At 31.3% G+C, this 21,924-nt stretch overlaps 1 protein-coding gene across 1 annotated transcript in view; it reads left to right on the top strand.

The window, feature by feature from the left end:
• LOC139515772 (2-oxoadipate dehydrogenase complex component E1-like) overlaps positions 1 to 21,924 on the top strand; it is a 44,624-nt gene that overhangs the window by 4,743 nt on the left and 17,957 nt on the right. The window contains exons 6-16 of the mRNA XM_071305464.1: positions 1,689 to 1,786; positions 2,173 to 2,236; positions 3,381 to 3,454; positions 6,346 to 6,483; positions 7,165 to 7,280; positions 8,729 to 8,804; positions 10,944 to 11,135; positions 11,784 to 11,885; positions 12,618 to 12,749; positions 13,467 to 13,587; positions 14,145 to 14,284. Coding sequence (XP_071161565.1) covers positions 1,689 to 1,786; positions 2,173 to 2,236; positions 3,381 to 3,454; positions 6,346 to 6,483; positions 7,165 to 7,280; positions 8,729 to 8,804; positions 10,944 to 11,135; positions 11,784 to 11,885; positions 12,618 to 12,749; positions 13,467 to 13,587; positions 14,145 to 14,284 — 1,253 coding nt within the window. The remainder of the gene's footprint in view (positions 1 to 1,688; positions 1,787 to 2,172; positions 2,237 to 3,380; positions 3,455 to 6,345; positions 6,484 to 7,164; positions 7,281 to 8,728; positions 8,805 to 10,943; positions 11,136 to 11,783; positions 11,886 to 12,617; positions 12,750 to 13,466; positions 13,588 to 14,144; positions 14,285 to 21,924) is intronic.

Here is a 21,924-nt window from a genome sequence, read left to right on the forward strand (position 1 = left end):
ATATTCTCTCACAGTTCCCAAGGTAAGTTTACTACAGTAAAGAGATATGGCGGAGAAGGGGGAGAAAGTATGATGGCTATATTTGATGAGATATTCTCTTACAGTTCCCAAGGTAAACTCGAACAATGGATTGAGATAATTTGTTTTACTCACAATTAAATCAAACCATGACATATTCACCTTCTGTTTCAATTGATTGAATGTAGTTATATAAATACAAAACTTATGGTAGATGGGGGTGAGAAGCTAAATAATCTGTATATTTTTGTAATGATTTTCGAAAATGTAGTTCATGTCATGGTTTTTAAAAAAAATAATGATTAAATATGGGTCACAGTTCTTTTTTCAAGGTTAAAGTCATAATCAACGATTGACCGGTGAAAAAAATGTTATTCCAATTCTTAAACCAATGCATACAAACATCATAAACTTAGTCTTCTGTGCACAATTTTATAATTTTTTTCTCAAAATTTTGTATAATTGTCAATTTTTTTTCAATCGGTCTGTGTTGTGAAAATATGGAGGTAATTAAAGTTTGTGTTTTGAAGCTGAAGATAAACGATTGTCACCTGTTTGTCAACAATCAACAAAAAAGCATGAATATTGAGCACATGTTTAACATGTACAATCAGATTATAGTTTATTTTCATTCATGTGTATTGCGATCACCCGATTTTTATGAGATGGGTCACGCAGAGGTCACTTTGCATACGGAAGATATGTCGGGGAATTGCTTCCTTAAAATAAAGTAAACTTCTTCTTAATGTGAACAAATTAAAGAATTTTCTTCAGAAAAAGTATATATGCACATACGTTTTATAATGAAAACTATCCATTGAATTATAAAAAACATATGCATTATTTTTTTTAATTTGAGGTTTCTTATTACTTTAAGATATGGATGATGCATTAAAAACCCAATTTCACGATATATAAAGAAATTTAAAAGATAGAATTTTAAGATAAAATATGAGAAAATAGCTAAAAAAATGTACTTTTGAAAATATAAATTAATATTGAGGTTATAAGCCTAGCTTGTTTTCGCGCTACAAAAACCAAACAGGTAAATTCCTGACACATTCCTAAAATAAAGTTACATTATCTGTTTTTTCCCCTTATACAGCAAAGTTAGAAAAAAAAACTTTAATCAAATAAATTTTTTGTTAAAACAGCGATCAAAATAAGATAAAATTCTCAATTTTATTACAACATTCCTTTCTCAAAATTTGCACATTTCATTAATTATCTAAACCAATTGTTTTCTGCCTTTTAACAATCAGAGAGGGCAGAAGATACTTGATTCAAGGTGGTACAGAAAACCTTCACTAAAATTAATTTTGCTCGTTTAATTTTCATAAAATTTTGACAAAGTATTTACTTTGACCCTTTAACAAAAATATAATAAAAATTTCAAAAAGTTTGAACCAACCGTTTTATCAGGAAAATTACACTGGTTATATAGCAGTTTGACAAACACTTATTTTGCTCATTAAGAAGATTAATATTCTCTGAACAACACAATGTAATTAAAACGTTTGCTGATTTTACAGAATTATTCTCCCTGTAGTGTTAGGTCATACTGCCAGCACTGATGTTTGTCAAGTAGCAAATTGTAGTGTAGCATATAAGTTCCTATGTTATATTGTAGTTACATTTAGTTGTATGTTGTATGCACTATTTCTTTTCAGATGACATCTCACATATAGTTATGTGTATGCCACACAGAGGGAGACTTAATTTCCTTACCTGCATGTTGAAGTTCCCACCTGTAATCATGTTTCAAAAGGTAAAATATAGTAAAAGTAATATTATAACTTATGTCATCATAATGTTTTTTGTTAATTTCCTTTTTTGTACAATCTCACTTGTAAAAAAAAGCTAACGAAGCAGTTAACAAGTGTAGAATAATTTATTTCCGTGGTATACCAATTTTCATGGTTACTGTTAGAAATAAATCATAAATTTATATGCTCCATTATAAACAAATTTTGGCAATTTGAAAGGCACAAATGATGAAACCTCATAGCTATAAATTCTTTAAAAAACTATCAATTATTTTAATTAATTTGACTTTGTCAGCAAATATTAATAAGTTATTTGAGGACTTGTTTACTATGATGCTTCATATCGAGTTATACATTTTTATGTACCTGTATCTTTATTTTTACTTAGATGAAAGGAAAATCAGAACTACCTCCAGGTGCTAAAGGAACTGGTGATGTATTATCTCATCTTTGTAAGTATTAAAAGATCATAAAAAATTGTTCAAACTTTTGTAAAATTAAAAATTCAATATTTTTGAAAATTATGTTTTTCCTCTATCCACAATAATAGATACACATGAAAATATATGAATCCAAAAAAGTAAGATAAGGAATTTGACCAGACTTAAGAAGTAAATAAGAAGTACATTACATATAGATTCAATCACTGCAATAAGTGTTTTATGATATTCTCCACTCGAGAGCGTTACATTTTAAATGGTTAAACTGTAAGGCTTGCCAATTTTTAAATAATTAAAATTTAAATGTTGAGAGTGGAGAAATATGTAATATACAAGTTATAGTGGCGGTATCTGTTTCTCTTATGATTTTTATGCCCCACCTATGTTAGTAGCCACCTATGTTAGTAGAGAGGCATTATGTTTTCTGGTCTGTATGTCCGTTCATCTTGTTATCCTTCCTTTTCAAACATTTGCAGAAAGTTGTGTTCTTTTTATGTGACGTCATCAGGCATTGTTGCCTTTTTTCAGAACTTTGTAATAGGAATTTTAGAAGAAATCAAGAAAATTAAACATCATAATTACATTTCTACAAATCAGTTGCTGAGAAGTGATAAGAAATATTTATATCACACCACTCAGAAAAGTAGCACAAAAATGATATGGTATTATAAAATAAGTACTGTGGATTCATTATTATTTGTTGGATACCAATTTTTGTGAGTTTCATAGGTACAGGTAAACCACTAAATTAAATGTTAAACGAATAACAAATTTTCTATAGGCTTGTATGCAGACCTCAGCAAAACCATGAAATTAAATATCCACGAACATACAAGTTTCAGTTATCCATGAAAATTGAAACCCAGGAAAATAAAATGAATCCACAGTAGTATGTTTCCATAGAGACCAGAGTGTAAACATCTACAGGATGCAGTATGAGATTGAACAATGAGAAAATCCATACTGTATATATAGTTTACACAAGCTAAGTTGAAGTACAGAAAACTTCATATCGAGAAAGGTTTTTAATCTGTGATAAGCCAAAATATTAATCATGTACAAATAAATGTTGGTTTCAGAGAATTAAGTTATACCTTGCAAATAATATGAAATTACTAGACTTGTTTAAACTGATTGTAGACTTGTTTCTTTGTAGATACATCAGAAGATATACAATATCATGGAAAAGATATCCATGTTTCACTTATTCCAAATCCCTCTCACCTTGAGGTAATTTTATTTAATTAGCAAAATTGAAGTACCGTAGCTTTTTTCTTTTTCACTTATATTCATGATCCTTAAAATTCATTCCTGCTTGTACATGCATATCTCAATAATCAAAAAAAGTAAATTCTGTAAAACAGAAACAGTGGAATGCTTTCATATAGGAAGGGGAATTGACAATTTGGGGAGAGTTTGTTCTAGAATTTTTATATGAATATTTTTCTAGAAAATCCTAAGATTCAGATTTTATTAAACATGTAAGAGCACAGAGCAAAAAAATAGGGTTTTAGTCAGAGAAGTTTTTTTTAATTAATTGAAGCTATAAATCCTGTTATGTATGACACACTGATCAAATTAATCTTTGGATACACTTTTATGTATCTAAAATCTAAAATTGAACAAATATAATAATTTTAGATTTTAGGCAAAACAGCACAGTCAGGTCAGCAGCTTAATTAAAGATTTTATGTAATTATATATTAGCTTCAAAACACTTAATTATAAAACGGCTTAAACTTGCAACTGAAAAACAATTAATCTCCCTTCATGCAGATCCTATATTTAATTTCCATGGCATTATATATACTAACGGATAATTATTCCCCTTTTTTACAGATTTGAAAAAAAAAACCCTTCTTTATTCCCCCAGCAGCTAGGCAACTTTACCCTTGATTCCTTGACCATCTGTCCTTTCTTCTGTCCGTCCCAAAAGTATTTTCACATATTATTAGCATGCTTCAGCAGGGGGATTTCATGTCTTCAAACACATCATTTTTTTTTGGTAAGCAATGTATTTTCACTTAGGTTTTTATTTGAAAATTTTGTAAGTTATTTTTTTAGAAAGTTTATCAATGAGGGGGGATAGGAGGGGTCTTGATCCCGAAATCCAGGACTTATTTTAAAAAACGAAATCCCGAGGTCCCGAATTTAAATAAAGCAAATCCTGACATCCCGAAATCCGAAAAAAAAGATTCCCGGATCCTGAAAGGGTCAATCCCTAAATCCTGAGCTTAAAAACACCCAATCCCAGAGTCCAGATAAAGGTCCTATCCCCCCTCATCAATGTATATCAAAATACAATTCATAAATGATTGCCATTATAATCATTATAATAAGTTGGTAAAAAATATTATTATCATAGGACTGATCCTTGTTTGATGAAAAATAAGAATGTATTATACATAAACTTGCAACACCAAAAAGCTAACACACAGCAGATCATTCAATCTTTTTTTTATCCACAATAGGATGTATATTTATATTCTACCTCTATATCCTGTTGATTATTATTTGATATAAGTGTCAAAATTCCTTTACTGACTAAAAGAAAGATTCTGAAAATATAATGGAGCAGTTTATAAGAATTAAATCAATGTTATATTCAATTAAAAATATTCTTATCAACTATATATTAAACATGTACATAAAGAAATTTCATTAATGTTCAGAAAAAAATATTTTTATGTTTATTAATTATGCATTTTTATATTACTTTTTGTCGAGCCTGCAACTTTTGTTGCAGAAAGCTCGACATAGGGATAGTGATCCGGCGGCGGCGGCGGCGGCGGTGTTAGCTCACTTCTTAAAAGCTTTATATTTTAGAAGGTGGAAGACCTGGATGCTTCATACTTTGTATATAGATGCTTCATGTTATGAAGTTTCCGTCAATCACATGTCCAATGTCCTTGACCTCATTTTCATGGTTCAGTGACCACTTGAAAAAAAAGTTCAAATTTTTTGTAATGTTGAATTCTCTCTTATTATAAGTAATAGGATAATTATATTTAATATGTGCGTACCTTGCAAGGTCCTCATGTCTGTCAGACAGTTTTCACTTGACCTTGACCTCATTTCATGGATCAGTGAACAAGGTTAAGTTTTGGTGGTCAAGTCCATATCTCAGATACTATAAGCAATAGGGCTAGTATATTCGGTGTATGGAAGGACTGTAAGGTGTACATGTCCAACTGGCAGGTGTCATCTGACCTTGACCTCATTTTCATGGTTCAGTGGTTATAGTTAAATTTTTGTGTTTTGGTCTATTTTTCTCATACTATATGCAATAGGTCTACTATATTTGTTGTATGGAATGATTGTAAGGTGTACATGTCTAGCGGGCAGATGTCATGTGACCTTGACCTCATTTTCATGGTTCAGTGGTCAAAGTTAAGTTTTTGAGTTTTGGTCTTTTTATCTAATACTGTATGCCATAGGTCAACTATATTTGGTGTATGGAAATATTTTATGATCTTTATGTCAGTTGCGCAGGTTTTATTTGACCGTGACCACATTTTCACGGTTCATTGCACAGTGTTAAGTTTTTGTGTTTTGGTCTATTTTTCTTAAACTATAAGTAATGGGTCAACTATATATGTTGTATAGAAGAATTGTTAGCTGTACATGTCTGCCTGGCTTTGTTCATCTGACCTTGACCTCATTTTCAAGGTTCATTGGTATTTGTTTAATTATCTTGGTTAATGTTAAGTTTTTGTGACAGTTGTAATAAAGCTTAGCTTTATACTTAGGACTATCAACATAATATCAATGATTAGTATAGAAGGCGAGACATTTCAGTGTGTGCACTCTTGTTTAAAATAACACTGTTTGAAAATAAATGAGTTTGGAAAAAAAAATGCCCAAATTATACTACAACTAAACTTTTATTATTTTGGAGTAAAATGGAATTAATCAACACTGACCTCCTCATCCTCAATATAACTATATACATTTTTATTATTAAACTTTTTTTTTATCATTTCATTAACATCCAAAACCATGTCTCTTTATTTGGACAGTCTTGTTGCCATTGGTCAGACTCATTCTAATTATCAAAGGTTAATTGGCTGCGATTAAAGTGAAATCATTTAGTTTAACATGCAATTAAATTTGATTTTTAGGCCAACAATCCTGTTGCAGTTGGTAAGGCTCGTTCTAAACAACAAAGGTTAAAAGTCAGAGATTATAGTGAAACAGATACCTCAGGTCAAAGAGTATTATGTGTTCAAGTGCATGGTGATGCTTCATTTTCTGCCCAGGTAAGAGTTTTATAAGTTTACAATGGATGTTTAAGATATTGAAACAGTTTATTTGTTTATTAGAGTATTTATGAAATCCACAACAATAACTCACTTAAGGTGGTAGACCTTGGTTCAGGGAGATAACTCTTTAAATCAGTTATGTGTTTGTAAAAGTCACGTTTCATCAATGTATTTTAAGCATTTACCTGAAACAGATTGAAAATAATTTATGTAACCTAGAAGCTTAAAATATATTTATGAAAATGGTTGACACAAACGAACTGATGATTTTAAGAGTTATTTCCCTTAACCTAGGTCTTCCTCCTGAAACTAAATGGATAAATTGCAAGGCTTCTGCACAAATATAGCATTTGGTAGTAAGATTAAAAGACTGCCTTATGATCAGAATTATGTATTAGGGAAGGATGGCACTTCTTTGTTAGGGAAGCTTTCTAGAGAGCTATCACATCGAGACTGTCTCAGTATATTGTTCTAGTTATAAGCTTTGATACTGTGAATTCTTAATTATTAGTTAGATACCAATTTTCATCCTGTGTATAGGTTAATCACAAAATAAAATGTTCATCGAATGACAGTTTCCAATAGACATGAAGCACTACCATGAAATAAACTATCCACTAACAGGCAAGTTTTTTATAATGCTAATATCAATTTTATAATATGTTTATTGTTTTTAAGGGTGTGGTAGCTGAGACATTTGGTTTTGCCGAATGTCCCCATTTTAATGTTGGAGGGAGTATACATATCATTGTTAATAATCAGCTGGGATTTACCACAGAACCTAGTAGAGCAAGGTAAAGTATACAAAAGATTAAGGATGTACAGTATTGTTTTGTCAGCTTATGAAAATTGATTTGAACATCTCTGAGCTCAAGCTCAAAATATACATATCAAACTTACATGGGTGCACATTAGTCATGCAAAGAACTTTATATCTTATTCAAGCATTTACTTTGATACTAACATTTTGGTATCATTATAAAAATTATATCACAGCTGTTTTAAAATAAAGATTTTTAACCGGATTTTTTAACCGGAGTTTTGTGACAAAAATGTCGGTTATTGATTTGGGGATATACGGCGGGCGGTATCTAAATTTTGTCCATGCATTTACTCATGAACCGTTCAACCAAAGCTTTTCAAATTTTAATATGTTGTTACAGACAACAAAATGAAGGTCAAGTTCAATAATGATGATTTTGACTTTTACCGTTCAGGAGTAATGGTTCTTGAAAGATTGAAAAATGGCATTTCCAGTCGTGTCCGTGCATTTACGCATGAACTCTTCAACCAAAGCTTCCCAAATTTTAATATGTTGTTACTGATGACAAAATGGAGGTTAAGTTCAATAATGACGATTTTGACTTTTACCGTTCAGGAGTTATTGTTCTTGAAAGATTGAAAAATGGCTTTTCCAGTCGTGTCCGTGCATTTACTCATGAACTGTTCAACCAAAGCTTTTCAAATTTTAATATGTTGTTACTGATGACAAAATGGAGGTCAAGTTCAATAATGACGATTTTGACTTTTACCGTTCAGGAGTTATGGTTCTTGAAAGATTGAAAAATGGCATTTCCAGTTATGTCCGTGCATTTACGCATGAACTGTTCAACCAAAGCTTCCCAAATTTTAATATGTTGTTACTGATGACAAAATGGAGGTCAAGTTTAATAATGACGATTTTGACTTTTACCGTTCAGGAGTTATGGTTCTTGAAAGATTGAAAAATGACTTTTCCAGTCGTGTCCGTGCATTTACTCATGAACCATTCAACCTAACCTTTTCAAATTTTAATATGTTGATACTGATGACAAAATGGAGGTCAAATTTGATATTGACGATTTTCACTTTCACCGTTCATCAGTTATGGTTCTTGTGATATTGGCAGGATACAAATAAATGTTTATAAATCCGGTTTGCTGTCGTTGTGACAGCCTCTTGTCTTAAAATAAAAAAATAAAACACTTTTATTTTGATTTAAAACTAAATATTCTATAGATAGTTGTCTATTATGTAAGGCACAAGTCTGACCTCAGATTATGTTGTTTTTTTATGTTGTGAGATTGCTATTTTATAATCTTAAGCACAACTTTTATTTATATGGTTACAGCTATAACGCTGACATGGTTAATTTTATAGGCATATAGACATCAGAACACATATTTTTTTAATTTAAAATGAAGTTAATAAGTTCCAAATGTCAGTATAGTCTTGCTATTAAATCACGATATTACTATTTCAGATCTTCTTTGTACAGCAGTTGTCTGGCAAAAATAAATTCTTATCCTGTTATACATGTAAACGCTGATTATCCAGAGGTGAGATTTCTTTTTATGCCCCACCTACGATAGTAGAGGGGCATTATGTTTTCTGGTCTGTGCGTCCGTTCGTTCGTTCGTCCGTCCGTCTGTTCGTTCGTTCGTTCGTCTGTTCGTTCGTCCGTCTGTCCCGCTTCAGGTTAAAGTTTTTGGTCAAGGTAGGATTGATGAAGTTGAAGTCCAATCAACTTGAAACTTAGTATACATGTGCCCTATGATATGATCTTTCTAATCTAAATGCCAAATTAGAGTTTTGACCCCAATTTTACGGTTCACTGAACATAGAAAATAATAGTGCAAATTTCAGGTTAAAGTTTTTGGCTTCAGGTTAAAGTTTTTGGTCAAGGTAGTTTTTGATGAAGTTGAAGTCCAATCAACTTGAAACTTAGTATACATGTGCCCTATGATATGATCTTTCTAATTTAAATGCCAAATTAGAGTTTTGACCCCAATTTTACGGTTCACTGAACATAGAAAATGATAGTGCAAATTTCAGGTTAAAGTTTTTGGTCAAGGTAGTTTTTGATAAAGTAGAAGTCCAATCAACTTGAAACTTAGTATACATGTGCCCTATGATATGATCTTTCTAATTTAAATGCCAAATTAGAGTTTTGACCCCAATTTTACGGTTCACTGAACATAGAAAATGATAGTGCAAATTTCAGGTTAAAGTTTTTGGCTTCAGGTTAAAGTTTTTGGTCAAGGTAGTTTTTGATGAAGTTGAAGTCCAATCAACTTGAAACTTAGTATACATGTGCCCTATGATATGATCTTTCTAATTTAAATGCCAAATTAGAGTTTTGACCCCAATTTTACGATTCACTGAACATAGAAAATGATAGTGCAAATTTCAGGTTAAAGTTTCTGGTCAAGGTAGTTTTTGATAAAGTAGAAGTCCAATCAACTTGAAACTTAGTATACATGTTCCCTTTGATAAGATCATTCTAATTTTAATGCCAAATTAGAGAATTTATTCCAATTTCACAGTCCTTTAAACATAGAAAATGATAGTGCGAGTGTGGCATCCGTGTACTGTGGACACATTCTTGTTTTTTTCTGGTGTTTTACTTTTTATGCCCCACCTACGAAAGTAGAGGGGCATTATGTTTTCAAGTCTGTGCGTCCGTTCGTCCGTCCGTTTGTCTGTCCGTCCGTTCATTCGTTCGTCTGTCCCACTTCAGGTTAAAGTTTTTGGTCGAGGTAGTTTTTGATGAAGTTGAAGTCCAATCAACCTGAAACTTAGTATACATGTTCCTTGTGATATGATCTTTCTAATTTTAATGCCAAATTAGAGTTCTGACCCCAATTTCACGGTCCACTGAACATAGAAAATGATAGTGGGAGTGGGGCATCCATGTACTGGGGACACATTCTTGTTCTTTATTGTGTTTTCTGCTTTACCCCACTTTAATCCAATTGTATTAGAGTTTGCCTATATTTCATATTAGAAACATGTTTTATTTTCAAAACATTCTTTTTTCCTGTGATTCTTTATTTCTAAAAGAGAGGTAAAAGATACCACTAAAGGGACATTACAACCCACAAGTAAAAAGACATGAGTAATCTCAGGTGCTCCAGACGTGTAAGCAGATCCTGCTCCACATGTAAATGGAAAATGCAAAGGCTTTAATACTTGTGTAAATACACATGAAAAAGTTGGAATAAAACCTTAAGTCAATCACTAAGTTAAGGGACATTAAAACTCATAAGTCAAAAACATGGTTAATCTCAGGTGTCCCAGAAGAGTAAGCAGATCCTGCTCCACATGTTTTAATACATGTGTAAATACACATCTAAAGTTGGAACAAAACATTAAGTCTAGCACTACTTATTCATACAAAATTAAAACAAAAAAAGTCTTTTTGTTTTTGATTGGGAGGTAACATCAAATTAATTAGATGTCTTTTATACATATATGCTTTTCAATTTATTAATCAGAGTTTCCAAAAAAAGATTTAAGTACTTTTGTTAATTTTAATTTTCTAGTTTGAATTTTGCACGTAAAACTTAGTTTTATTTAAATTCTTCTTTTTGGAGAGTCCAGTTTAATCTTATTTGACACCCCAAAAAATATTTGTGTATATTTTGTATGGAAAATGATCATCAGACCTTAAAGATAATACGACTTTTGTTTTGTAGGAAGTTATAAGAGCTACATCTCTAGCTATGCAGTATCAACAAAAATTTGGTAAAGACGTAATAATAGATTTTATTTGTTTCCGTAAATATGGACACAACGAACTTGATGATCCAACCTTTACACAGCCCACCATGTATAATATTATAAATCAACGAAAAAGTATTCCAGACATGTTCTCAGAACAGGTTATAGTGAGTAAAGTATTAAAGTTCATGGTTTTATGCCTTCATTCTCAAAATGAGAGCCTTTATATCCATATTTTCATTCATAAGATTCATTATTTGTAACATATTTTTCTAAAATTCTTGACTTTCAAGTGTGTGGGTTTTAACATTCCTGTGCCATGGGGAAAGACATTTCAGGATAGAACCAAAGAGGCACAATATTCAGAAAATGTAATTTCATAACATGTAAAATGAAAATAAATGAAACAGAGTCTGCAGACCTATACTTTCAAATTATTATCAAGGTTGAGTGCTATGCTGTCTGCATGTTTAGAACTATTAATGCAACAACTGTTTTAGGGATTCACATGCTGACCTTGAACTTTTTTACAGCGATAAATAGAGTTATATTTCATGATTAGACAAAGTCCACATGTAAATTGAAAATGATGGTAAACTGAAGCAAGATGATTGAAAGATGCAGAATTTTATAAGTTATTGTATGAATTTTTAAGCAAGAATGCGGTTTTGTAATCTTTATGTAACATGATGATCATGGAGTCTACTGTCAATAGTGACATGACAAAATTGATGATCCCTAAACTACTTTTTTACAAATTTCTGCATGCTTTGGCCAATTTTCTGCCTCTTATTTGTCTGCCTCTTATTTTCCAGACTGATGGTATATGCAATAAAGAAGTTTTAGATAAAGAAGTTGCTGAGTGGAATAAAGAATTATCTAATAATTTAGATATGGTGGAAAAACATGTGCCAAAGGTTTGTTACACTTATACATACTTATACACAAACATAAATGTTTGCCAAAGGTTTGTTATACTGATACACACTAATACACACAGATAAAAGTGTTTCAAATATTTTAAGTCTTTTATACAAAATTAAACATGTACATTTAATTTTTTTAAAATTTAAACATACTGGGTGAATGAATTGATATTGCTATTTTTGAATGTTGGCATTGCACAAGGTCATGGATTTCTTAAACTGCTTATGATGTATTTACACTAAATCTGTTGGATGTGCAAAAATTGACACTTTAGTCTTTTTAATCTCCACAAAACAAAGTTGCTTAGAATGTAATGATTTTTACCTTCAGTCAGTCTTGTTCATATCATTGTAAATCCTCTGAAACCACACAACAGAATTGTTTTGAACTAGCTATCAGTAAATGTGAGCACTCTTATGCTATATAAGTTGTTTTGTGCCACATACTGATCTTTCGAGTTAAGCCAATTAGACTGATTTTAAGTTCACCTAGTGCACAGGACCAAGTAAGCCTTTCTCATCATTTGTTGTCTGCTTTTACAAAAATCTATTCCTCTGAAACTTCTTGTTCAAATATAACCAAAATTGAATATTAACATAATTTAGGTATCTGATAAAAAAAAAATATTGAATGACCCAGCCTGCCAACCAACATTGAATAAGATATATTAAGTAATGTCAAAACCATGGGCTTTTGGTGTTAATCATTAAAATCTTTTTCAGGCATTCCATCTGCAATCAGACTGGTCAATTTGTCAGCAGGCCGGAGATGTTGTAACAACATGGGATACTGGTGTCGCATTGGATACTTTGAAATTTGTTGGAGCTAAATCGGTTTCTGTCCCTTCAGATATGGTAGGTTACTGATCTGAGCGTCACTGATGAGTCTTATTTAGACGAAACGTGCGTCTGGTGTATTAAATTATAATCCTTTGATAACTATTTACTGGATACTGGAATCTTAATGTATACATTTAAATTTGAAAGCAGTATAATTTCATTAATTATATGCTCTCTTCATTTAACTTATGCATTTTGTGTTTGTATGATTGATATTCCTTGATTTTTTTTATGCCCAACCTACTATAGTAGAGGGGCATTATGTTTTTCTGGTCTGTACGTCCGTCTGTCCGTCCGTCCGTTCGTTCGTCCGTCCATTCGTTTGTCTGTTAGTCCCACTTCAGGTTAAAGTTTTTGGTCAAGGTAGTTTTGCATGAAGTTGAAGTCAAATCAACTTGAAACTTATTACATAATATGATCTTTTTAATTTTAATGCCAAATTAGAGTTTTTACCCCAAAAACCTAGAAAATGATATTGAGAGTGGGGCATCCGTGTACTATGGACACATTCTTGTTAATTATTATTTTGCTTATATTTCCTAAAAGAAGTTGCAAATTTAATGATTTCACTACAAATAAACTCATCAAGGATTAAAATTATAATAAGTACAATTGAACAATCATGACACTGTTTAAATTGTGATTCCTAAATACCTACATGTAACTTCTGAAACTAGAAATTCTAAATTTGATTTGAATACTTTTCACAGCAATTTAAACTATGATTTGTAGAATGTACATCCTACTATACAGAAGACCCATCTAGACAGACGATTACAGAAAATACAAGATGGTGGAGACTTAGACTGGGCTACAGCTGAAGCTCTTGCTATTGGTTCTTTGTTGTATCAAGGTATGGTGTACACTTAAAAATGAATGACCAGCAATTGGTTTTTAGCGCACTTGGCCAACAGGGCCAATTAAGTGAGCTCTTGGTGTCCCTAGTCATCCGTTAAATTCTACAAAAATCTTCTACTCTGAAACTACTATGCCATTTCTAAAAAACTTGTAAAATTTTTGCTGGATTATTTGTGTTGTTCTGACACATCTAGTTTCTTTCAAAATGTGCATTTTCCCTGAATTCATTATTCCTTGGAGAAGTAGTCACTGATTTAGCAAAATGCGAACTTGTTTTTAAATGTTAAAGAATATTGAGTCCACATGGAAAAGTAAAATCACAAAAATACTCTGAGGAAACAATCTCGGGATTTAGTGGACAAAATGGAGGGCTAAGAATATTTAGTCATTGTCATGGTAACTGAGGTTTCATTTAATTTTCAAATATATTTTATGTAGGGAAAGAGATTATTAGTCATCAACTGTTGATGACTAATAATCTCTTTCCCTACATTAAATATTTTTGAAAATTAAATTCAACATGGTAACTAAATTTATTTTTTATCCATACAGGTTTTAATGTAAGGATAAGTGGACAGGATGTAGGTCGAGGAACATTCAGTCATCGTCATGGTATGATAGTCGACCAGAAGACTGATAGTGTTTATATACCATTGAACCATGTCACTGATAATCAAACAGGATTTCTTGAGGTTGGTGAAAAATTATTGCAAAAAATCAAATAAAGATTTCTCGAGAAAGGGATAAGTTTAACAAAGGAGTAGGTCCGGTAAGACCCCTTTTTGGCCCCAAAATATAACAGTTTTACAAAATTGTGAAAATGTAAACTTTTAGTTATTTATTGGGCAGTTGAATGCTTCTGCTACATAAATATGGGCTGTTTTTGACAATACAATGCACATATATCGGGTTGTAGCACCATTAAGTCATGCTATATTACTGAAATCTTCAAAATTCTATCATTTTAGTTAAATTTTAGACGGTTTCCTTGTAAAACGAAAGTGGCCGCATTCGTGTTCATCCTTAATATTGAAATGTAAGTTGTATTTTATGATAATACATAACATATATAAATGTTGTGGATGAACACGGATGCGGCCACTTTCATTTTTGACAAAAACCATCTGAAAAGTGACGTTTGTTGGCATATTTGGTAGATTTTTCATATTTGAGCTTGAATCGGATCGTTTTTAATGACTAAATCAGTTAAAATCTTTCACTTATACTAATTAAATCAAGTGAAATAGACACTTACGTCTTTAAAAAGTGGTCAAAATCTTTCGTCAGATGAAACTGAAATTTGGGGCCAAAATGAGTCCTTTAAATTTCTTGAAGTTGATATATATTCAAAATTGAATTATTGTTTTACAAGCATTCTTTGTTGTGGAAGGCATGGTATGTATTCAGTTAAAACCAGATTTTCAGAGAATAATGTTTGTGGATATTAAAATAAAATCATTGAAATGATTTAAGAACCAATAAGTTTACCCTAAATTCTTCTTTTGGTATAATGATAAATGCACACTATTGTGATGAGCTGTTCTGCAACATGTGAAAAAAAAAAAACTAACTAAAAAAATGAACTTGAAATAAAGCTTTGCCAGCGCAATAATATGACAATAAACTCAAACGATATTTTAAAATAATCTTTTAGAACTTATCTCTATTTTACAAAAGAATAAACAACAATAAGATACTATTCAAAAGATTGAAATCTGTCTCCTTAGAGTCTGCTTTAAAATGAAATATTCCTTCCTAGCTTAGAAGAAGTAAAATTTACTGTTTTCCATTACAATTTAACCCAGAAAAATTGAGTTTGTAAGAAAAATTTACCATTCTGACAAAAATTAAAATTAATGAAGAGTAAAATAAAATACCAATTTAAAAAGTAAAATCACAAAAAATACTGAACTTAGAGGAAAATCAATTCGGAAAGTCCATAATCACATGGCAAAATCAAATAAAAAAACACATTAAAAACGAATGGACAAGAACTGTCATATTCCTGACTTGGTACAGGCATTTTCAAATGTAGAAAATGGTGGATTAAACCTGGTTCTATAGCGCTAACCCTCTCACTTTAATGACAGTCTCATCAATTTACGACATATTTACATTGATACCTTAAATAAACAGACACAATAAATATAATAGTCAAAATATGGGTACATCAGTCATCATCATATAACAATTTTAAAAGGAACAATCTAACAAAACACAAAAACATCTACTATCTACGAACACATTCATTGATTTGAGTGTCTTACGTCAGAAAATTCTATATGTCACATAAATTTGTTGTTCAATGTGCATACAAACAATTATAAAATTTTAAGTGGTCGAAGATTTTAGCAGAACTGTCCAACTAGCTTAAAATTAGGCCAATGTTGGAATGTTGGCAAAATTGGAAAATTGTTTGATTGTGTGCTTTCTGCCAAACTTAATATTTGAATTCTCAAATACATTACACAAAATAAATTAAAAAAAATAGTAGAAAGACTTAACTCAGTAAAACTTGGTATGAATAAATTTTGAGACCGCTTACAAAGATTTATGACAATAGGATATATATTAAAGACAATATGTTAAATTCTATAATCAACTTTGCATGTCAAATTTTTACATTAAAAGTAATAAATTTTAACTAACAACATTTGGGTTTTTAAAGAGTAAAATATTGCAAAACATTACTTTTTAAATGCCTTACTATTTAATATACTGTAAACCAGGAAATTTTCGCGCCCTCTTTATTTCGCGTTTTATGACCACAATCTAAATTTGCGCCGTTTTGAATTCGCGTTTTCCCTGTGGCCTATATATATTTTTCATAAGGGATATATAAAGCTTTACATGTATAGAAAATCTAGTGATAAAATCAATTAGAAATCTTTTGTTTTCGGTTCATTAATGTTAAAAGAGATTAAAAGTTCTGTCTGCTTTTAAAAACACATACACAATAACAGAATAGAAGACCTGTCGTTTAATTTTCGCGTTTCAAGTCTTACCGCGAACATAGCGAAAATTAAACTGCCGCGAAAATTTCCCTGTTTACAGTATCATGTATTAAAATCAATAGAATACTTCTCATATGAGTATAAAATGGTCTTAGGCCAATTGCAAGTAAGACTGAAAATAATTTAGGGTCAATTTAGGCTGCAGCACATATATATTTTTGAAAATGCGTACTGAAACTGAAACTATAGGAAATATAAGTTTGTTTCTTTTTTATCATTTCTATACTCAGGTTACCTGATACATGAAATCTAAATACAAAAAGGTTCTTGCATACAATTTTTTTTACAGTATGGTCTGATACAAAGATTTTTCTTTTTTTAGTGAAATTTTTTTATGTAATTTTAGTCTCAATAGGCATATATTTGAAACATTTGCTGTCCCGTACAGAAGATTAAAAAAGATATTATGTGAAATAAAACAGGTACAAAAGACATTGTAAAGTGCTTTTTATTCAAATTTAGTGAAATCTTTATTATGATCTTCAACTTTTATGTCCCAAGCTCCTCACATTTAAATTGCTCCAAACAGGGCATTAGACGAGGACCATTCATATAACACATTTTGTCTGAGATAATCTACCTTCTGTAGATTCAGAGTTCATAAAGGAATACTGTAAATTCAGAAAACATTGCATGCATTTATTATTTCCATTTTGTCATTTTAGACTAAGAGCCCAGTAGTCAGCACTTCAGTTTTAACATGATTTATCATTAATATGGTCATATTTATAAATTAACTGTTTACAAAACTTTTGAATTTTTGAAATACTTAGGCTTTTCTACCTCAGGAATAGATTACCTAAGCTGTATTTGGTCTTCAATGCTTTTCAACCTCGTACTTTATTTTGCCTTTTTAACTTTTTTGAATTCGAGCGTCACTGATGAGTCTTTTATAGACCAAAATCGTGTCTGGCATAGATACATAATTTAATCCTGGTACACATGTATCTATGATGAGTTTATTATGCAATTTTAATTTTTGCGATATTGTGAAAATCCTGTTTAAAGCAAGTAAAAAAATCCAAAATGTGAGTTTAAATTTTTGCGATTATAACCTGGATCCATTTTTCGCCCTTATAAAAACATCGCAGTGATTTCAGAATTTACAGTAATGCATCATGATTAAAGCCTACAAACACAAATATTGACATATGAAAACCTGTCAGAGAGTAAGTCAGAATACAACTAATGCCTTAAAATTGAAAAAGCTTTGGAATGCTATTTTTGACCATTTAATGCCAAAATGGTGAAAGTTTTCCTGACGATTTTAAAGTTCATTCTAAAGTCTTTTTAGATTATGAGCGCTGTAAGTTACAGGAAAATTTGGATAGTTTATGTGAATGGTCGGAAATTTGGAAATTAAAATTTAATGCTGCTAAATGTAAAGTATTACATATTAATCCTGACAATGTTGTTATACCATGTTGGATGAATCTGGAAATGTTATTGCATTATCTGCAGTGAACAAATAAAAGGATCTGGGAGTAACTTTCGGGTCTTATTTAAAATTTGAAGAACATATAAGTGATATTTATAACAAAGCGCAGAGAGTGTTATCTCTTATTCATCATTCTTTTGATTACATGGATCAAGATATGTTTCTTACTATTTATAAATCAATAGTGCGTCCGCTGTTAGAATATGGTCCAAGGACACAGTTATCGTCCTTTGGTTTTCGTTGTCTACGAATATAGTCCCTAGTGTTGACAGTGTATAACTTGCATGTTTTATTTGATACACTTTCCCAATTTATTTCTTGATATTAAATGCATGAAATATTAAGTAGGGGGATGTAATTACATGTTAAAAAAATTTGGGTGGTGAATCTCTATGTTAAGTAGTGATTTGGTCCAGTTCAAAAAGGTCAAATTTTATCACGTCTGAAGCTGTCAAACTGAATTTTCACCCCCTTATCACAGAATAATTTTGATATTATTTGTCTCACTGGTAGTACACTACACTGTAAAAATCTTTTTGAGATTGAGCAGGTGTGATTTTTAACCGGATTTTTGTGACAAAAATGTCGGTTATTGATTTGGGGATGTACGGCGGGCGGCCGGGCGTGCATTAACTCATGAACCATTCAACCAAAGCTTTTTAAATTTTAATATGTTGTTACTGACAACTAAATGAAGGTCACGTTCAATAATGCAATTTTGACTTTTACCGTTCAGGAGTTATGGTTCTTGAAAGATTGAAAAATGGAGTTTCCAGTCATGTCCGTGCATTTACTCATGAACTGTTCTTCCAAATTAAAGCTTCCCAAATTTTAAAATGTTGTTACTGATGACAAAATGGAGGTCAAGTTCAATTATGACGATTTTGACTTTTACCGTTCAGGAGTTGTGGTTCTTGAAAGATTGAAAAATGGTGTTTCCAGTCGTGTCCGTGCATTTTATCATGAACCATTCAACCAAAGCTTTTGAAATTTTTATATATTGTTACTGATGACAAAATAGAGGTCAAGTTTAATTATGACGATTTTGACTTTTACCCTTCAGGAGTTATGGTTCTTGAAAGATTGAAAAATGGTGTTTCCAGTCGTGTCCGTGCATTTTCTCATGAACCATTCAACCAAAGCTTTTGAAATTTTTATATGTTGTTACTGATGACAAAATAGAGGTCAAGTTCAATAATGACGATTTTGACTTTTACCGTTCAGGAGTTATGGTTCTTGAAAGATCGTAAAATGGCGTTTCCATTCACGTTGTTACATTTACTCATAAACCATTCAATCTAAGCTTTTCAAATTTTAATATGTTGATACTGATGACAAAATGGAGGTCAAATTTGATATTGACGATTTTCAATTTCATCATTCATCAGTAATGGTTCTTGTGATATTGCCAGGACACAAATAAATGTTAATAAATCCGGTTTGCTGTCGTTGTGACAGCCTCTTGTTTTATTTGAATTTATTGTTTAAAAGAAATGCACTACGAAATAACTGTGTTCTCGAACCATATATGCGACAGGTGTCTGGTCACCATACCTTTAAAAAGACATCCGCAAACTGGAATCTATACAAAGAAGGGCCACTAAACTTGTAAAAAATATATATCATCTTAGTTATGAAGACCAACTTCATTTATTGGGTTTGTCAATAAATTTAAAGTCTGCATTAAAAGGCAAAAATAAGTTTAATAATATATTATTATGAGACTAGAAACTGCATTACGACATTCCAAGCCATGAGGGGTCAGTAGAAGCTGTTGGCTTATTTTATGACCCAAAGATAAAGGTATAAAGGTATAAATCATTCAGGGAAGATGCCAAAGTACAGATGCTATATTTACTGATTTCATCTCTTAGGCCCGAGAACAGTTATTTTTTAGTGCATTTCTTTAAAATATAAAAATCCCAACAGTGTCTTGTACTACTTTTGGAACAAATTATGTCAAAAATTATAGAAAACTTCATCAGCTTTAACTCAAAATATGAGCAATTTTATGTTGAGGGGGTCTTGTAATCTTTTGGCAACTTCCTAAATGCTAATTTTTAACATTTTTCAGCTGGACCAAATCACCATTTTTCTTTAAAATTCATGACATAAATTTTTTTACAGTGTAATTTCACCCCCTTCTTGCTATTTGAGGCATAACACATGGAGAAATAAATTTTGAAGGGGTAATCAAAAGATTTGGCAAGTAACACACTGTCCACACTAAGGACTATACTTGTGGATAACGTAAATCAAAGGACGATAACTGTGTTCCAAGACCACAATCAAGCTTGAGTGGAGGCATTAGTGTTCTCAGACATATTCTTCTTTTATTTTTGAATGAACAAGTGCTTGAGGCTGATTGCATAAGGGATAAAGAAAAAATATTTCATAATGAAGACCCTGTATAAATTAACCCATTATTTTGTAACTCTTATTTGGCTTTTGTGTTTTTCTGTACAATATTAGTTATTTTTCAGCCATTTGACACCAAGAGCCAATTCACGTCGAGTTTAAGGGGGACTTTTGAACATGCACAGCCTAAGGTACAGGGGGTCAGTCTTTCGCAAGACTTAGGCAATGGCAGGCAAAACTATAAAGCAAGCAGCAAGTTGTAACAGTTTTATAAAGTAACAGGTCCAAATAATGATATTAAATGATGCCAAAACAATTTACAAATACATAAAGTCCAAATGTTCCAATTAATAAAGTCACTAATTTCACTAATTCATTCACAGTATAAGTTTAGAAGTCCAAAATGTTCGAAATATTCCAAGTTAAAGTTGTCTGGCTTGAAGAGTTGTGTCGAGCTGTCTTTTGAGTTGGCGTTTCTCCCGAGTAGCTGAGCCTGGTTGGCTTTGGAAGCACTCCTATCTGGATAACACCGATGAGACTACACTAACGAATAACTGTTAGACTCTGATATTTAAGGCCACTGCTGAAAACTGCTCATAAATGACAGACATTGATAATTTTGATAATTGAGATAATTTGGGTATTAATAATATTGTTTACAGGTTACAAGAGCGCAATTATTTGTTTACATTTTACCGGCAAGTTTTTTTACCCAAAAATGATACTCAGAATAGAATCCTATACGGCTTCTGATTGGTTGATTCAGGATTGAAGTTACATTTACCGGTAATCGAAAGCTTATCCAATTAGGTATAAAAATTGCTGAAAATCATATTCACATTTTACGAAGTATAGAAAATATCTTCAATTTCTGCACGTCGGAGCCATGAAAAATATGCCTTTTTCATTAAGAGAAAAAAGAAGACAATCTTTTTCAACTGCATTTTAAGTCAATTTGAGCCGCATGACCCTATATATTTTTTTGGTTGTAATGCAACACTGGCATTTCTAGTAACAGGAACTGCTACCCGTTTTCCCTAGTTTGTGTAGTCTTTGAGAAATAAAATACGGAACACTAGTGGTACCCTATGGAAAATGCATTACGAATAACTGCGCTCTTGTAACCTACAATGTCCACAGATGAGATATGAATAATTTCGTTTACAGAGATACAAGTTAATTACATTTATAATCCTAATTAATACATAATATTGCTCAGATTAATTAATGACAATTAACAAGATACCAAAGTGTTGCTCAGAGCAATTATTTACAAGTGACAAGATATCAAAGTGTTGCTCAGATTAATTAATGACAATTGACAAGATATCAAAGTGTTGCTCAGATTAATTAATGACAATTAACAAGATATCAAAGTGTTGCTCAGAGCAATTTTTTACAAGTGACATGTTTCACAAAATTTATCTGAGTAATTAAATTAAAGTTTTTGATAAACTATTTCATAATTTCATATTTTCTTAAATAATTTATTTTCTCAATAAAATTCACTTTAAAATCTTTT

Source organism: Mytilus edulis, chromosome 3 (assembly GCF_963676685.1).
Source record: "Mytilus edulis chromosome 3, xbMytEdul2.2, whole genome shotgun sequence".
Taxonomy (NCBI): domain Eukaryota; kingdom Metazoa; phylum Mollusca; class Bivalvia; order Mytilida; family Mytilidae; genus Mytilus; species Mytilus edulis.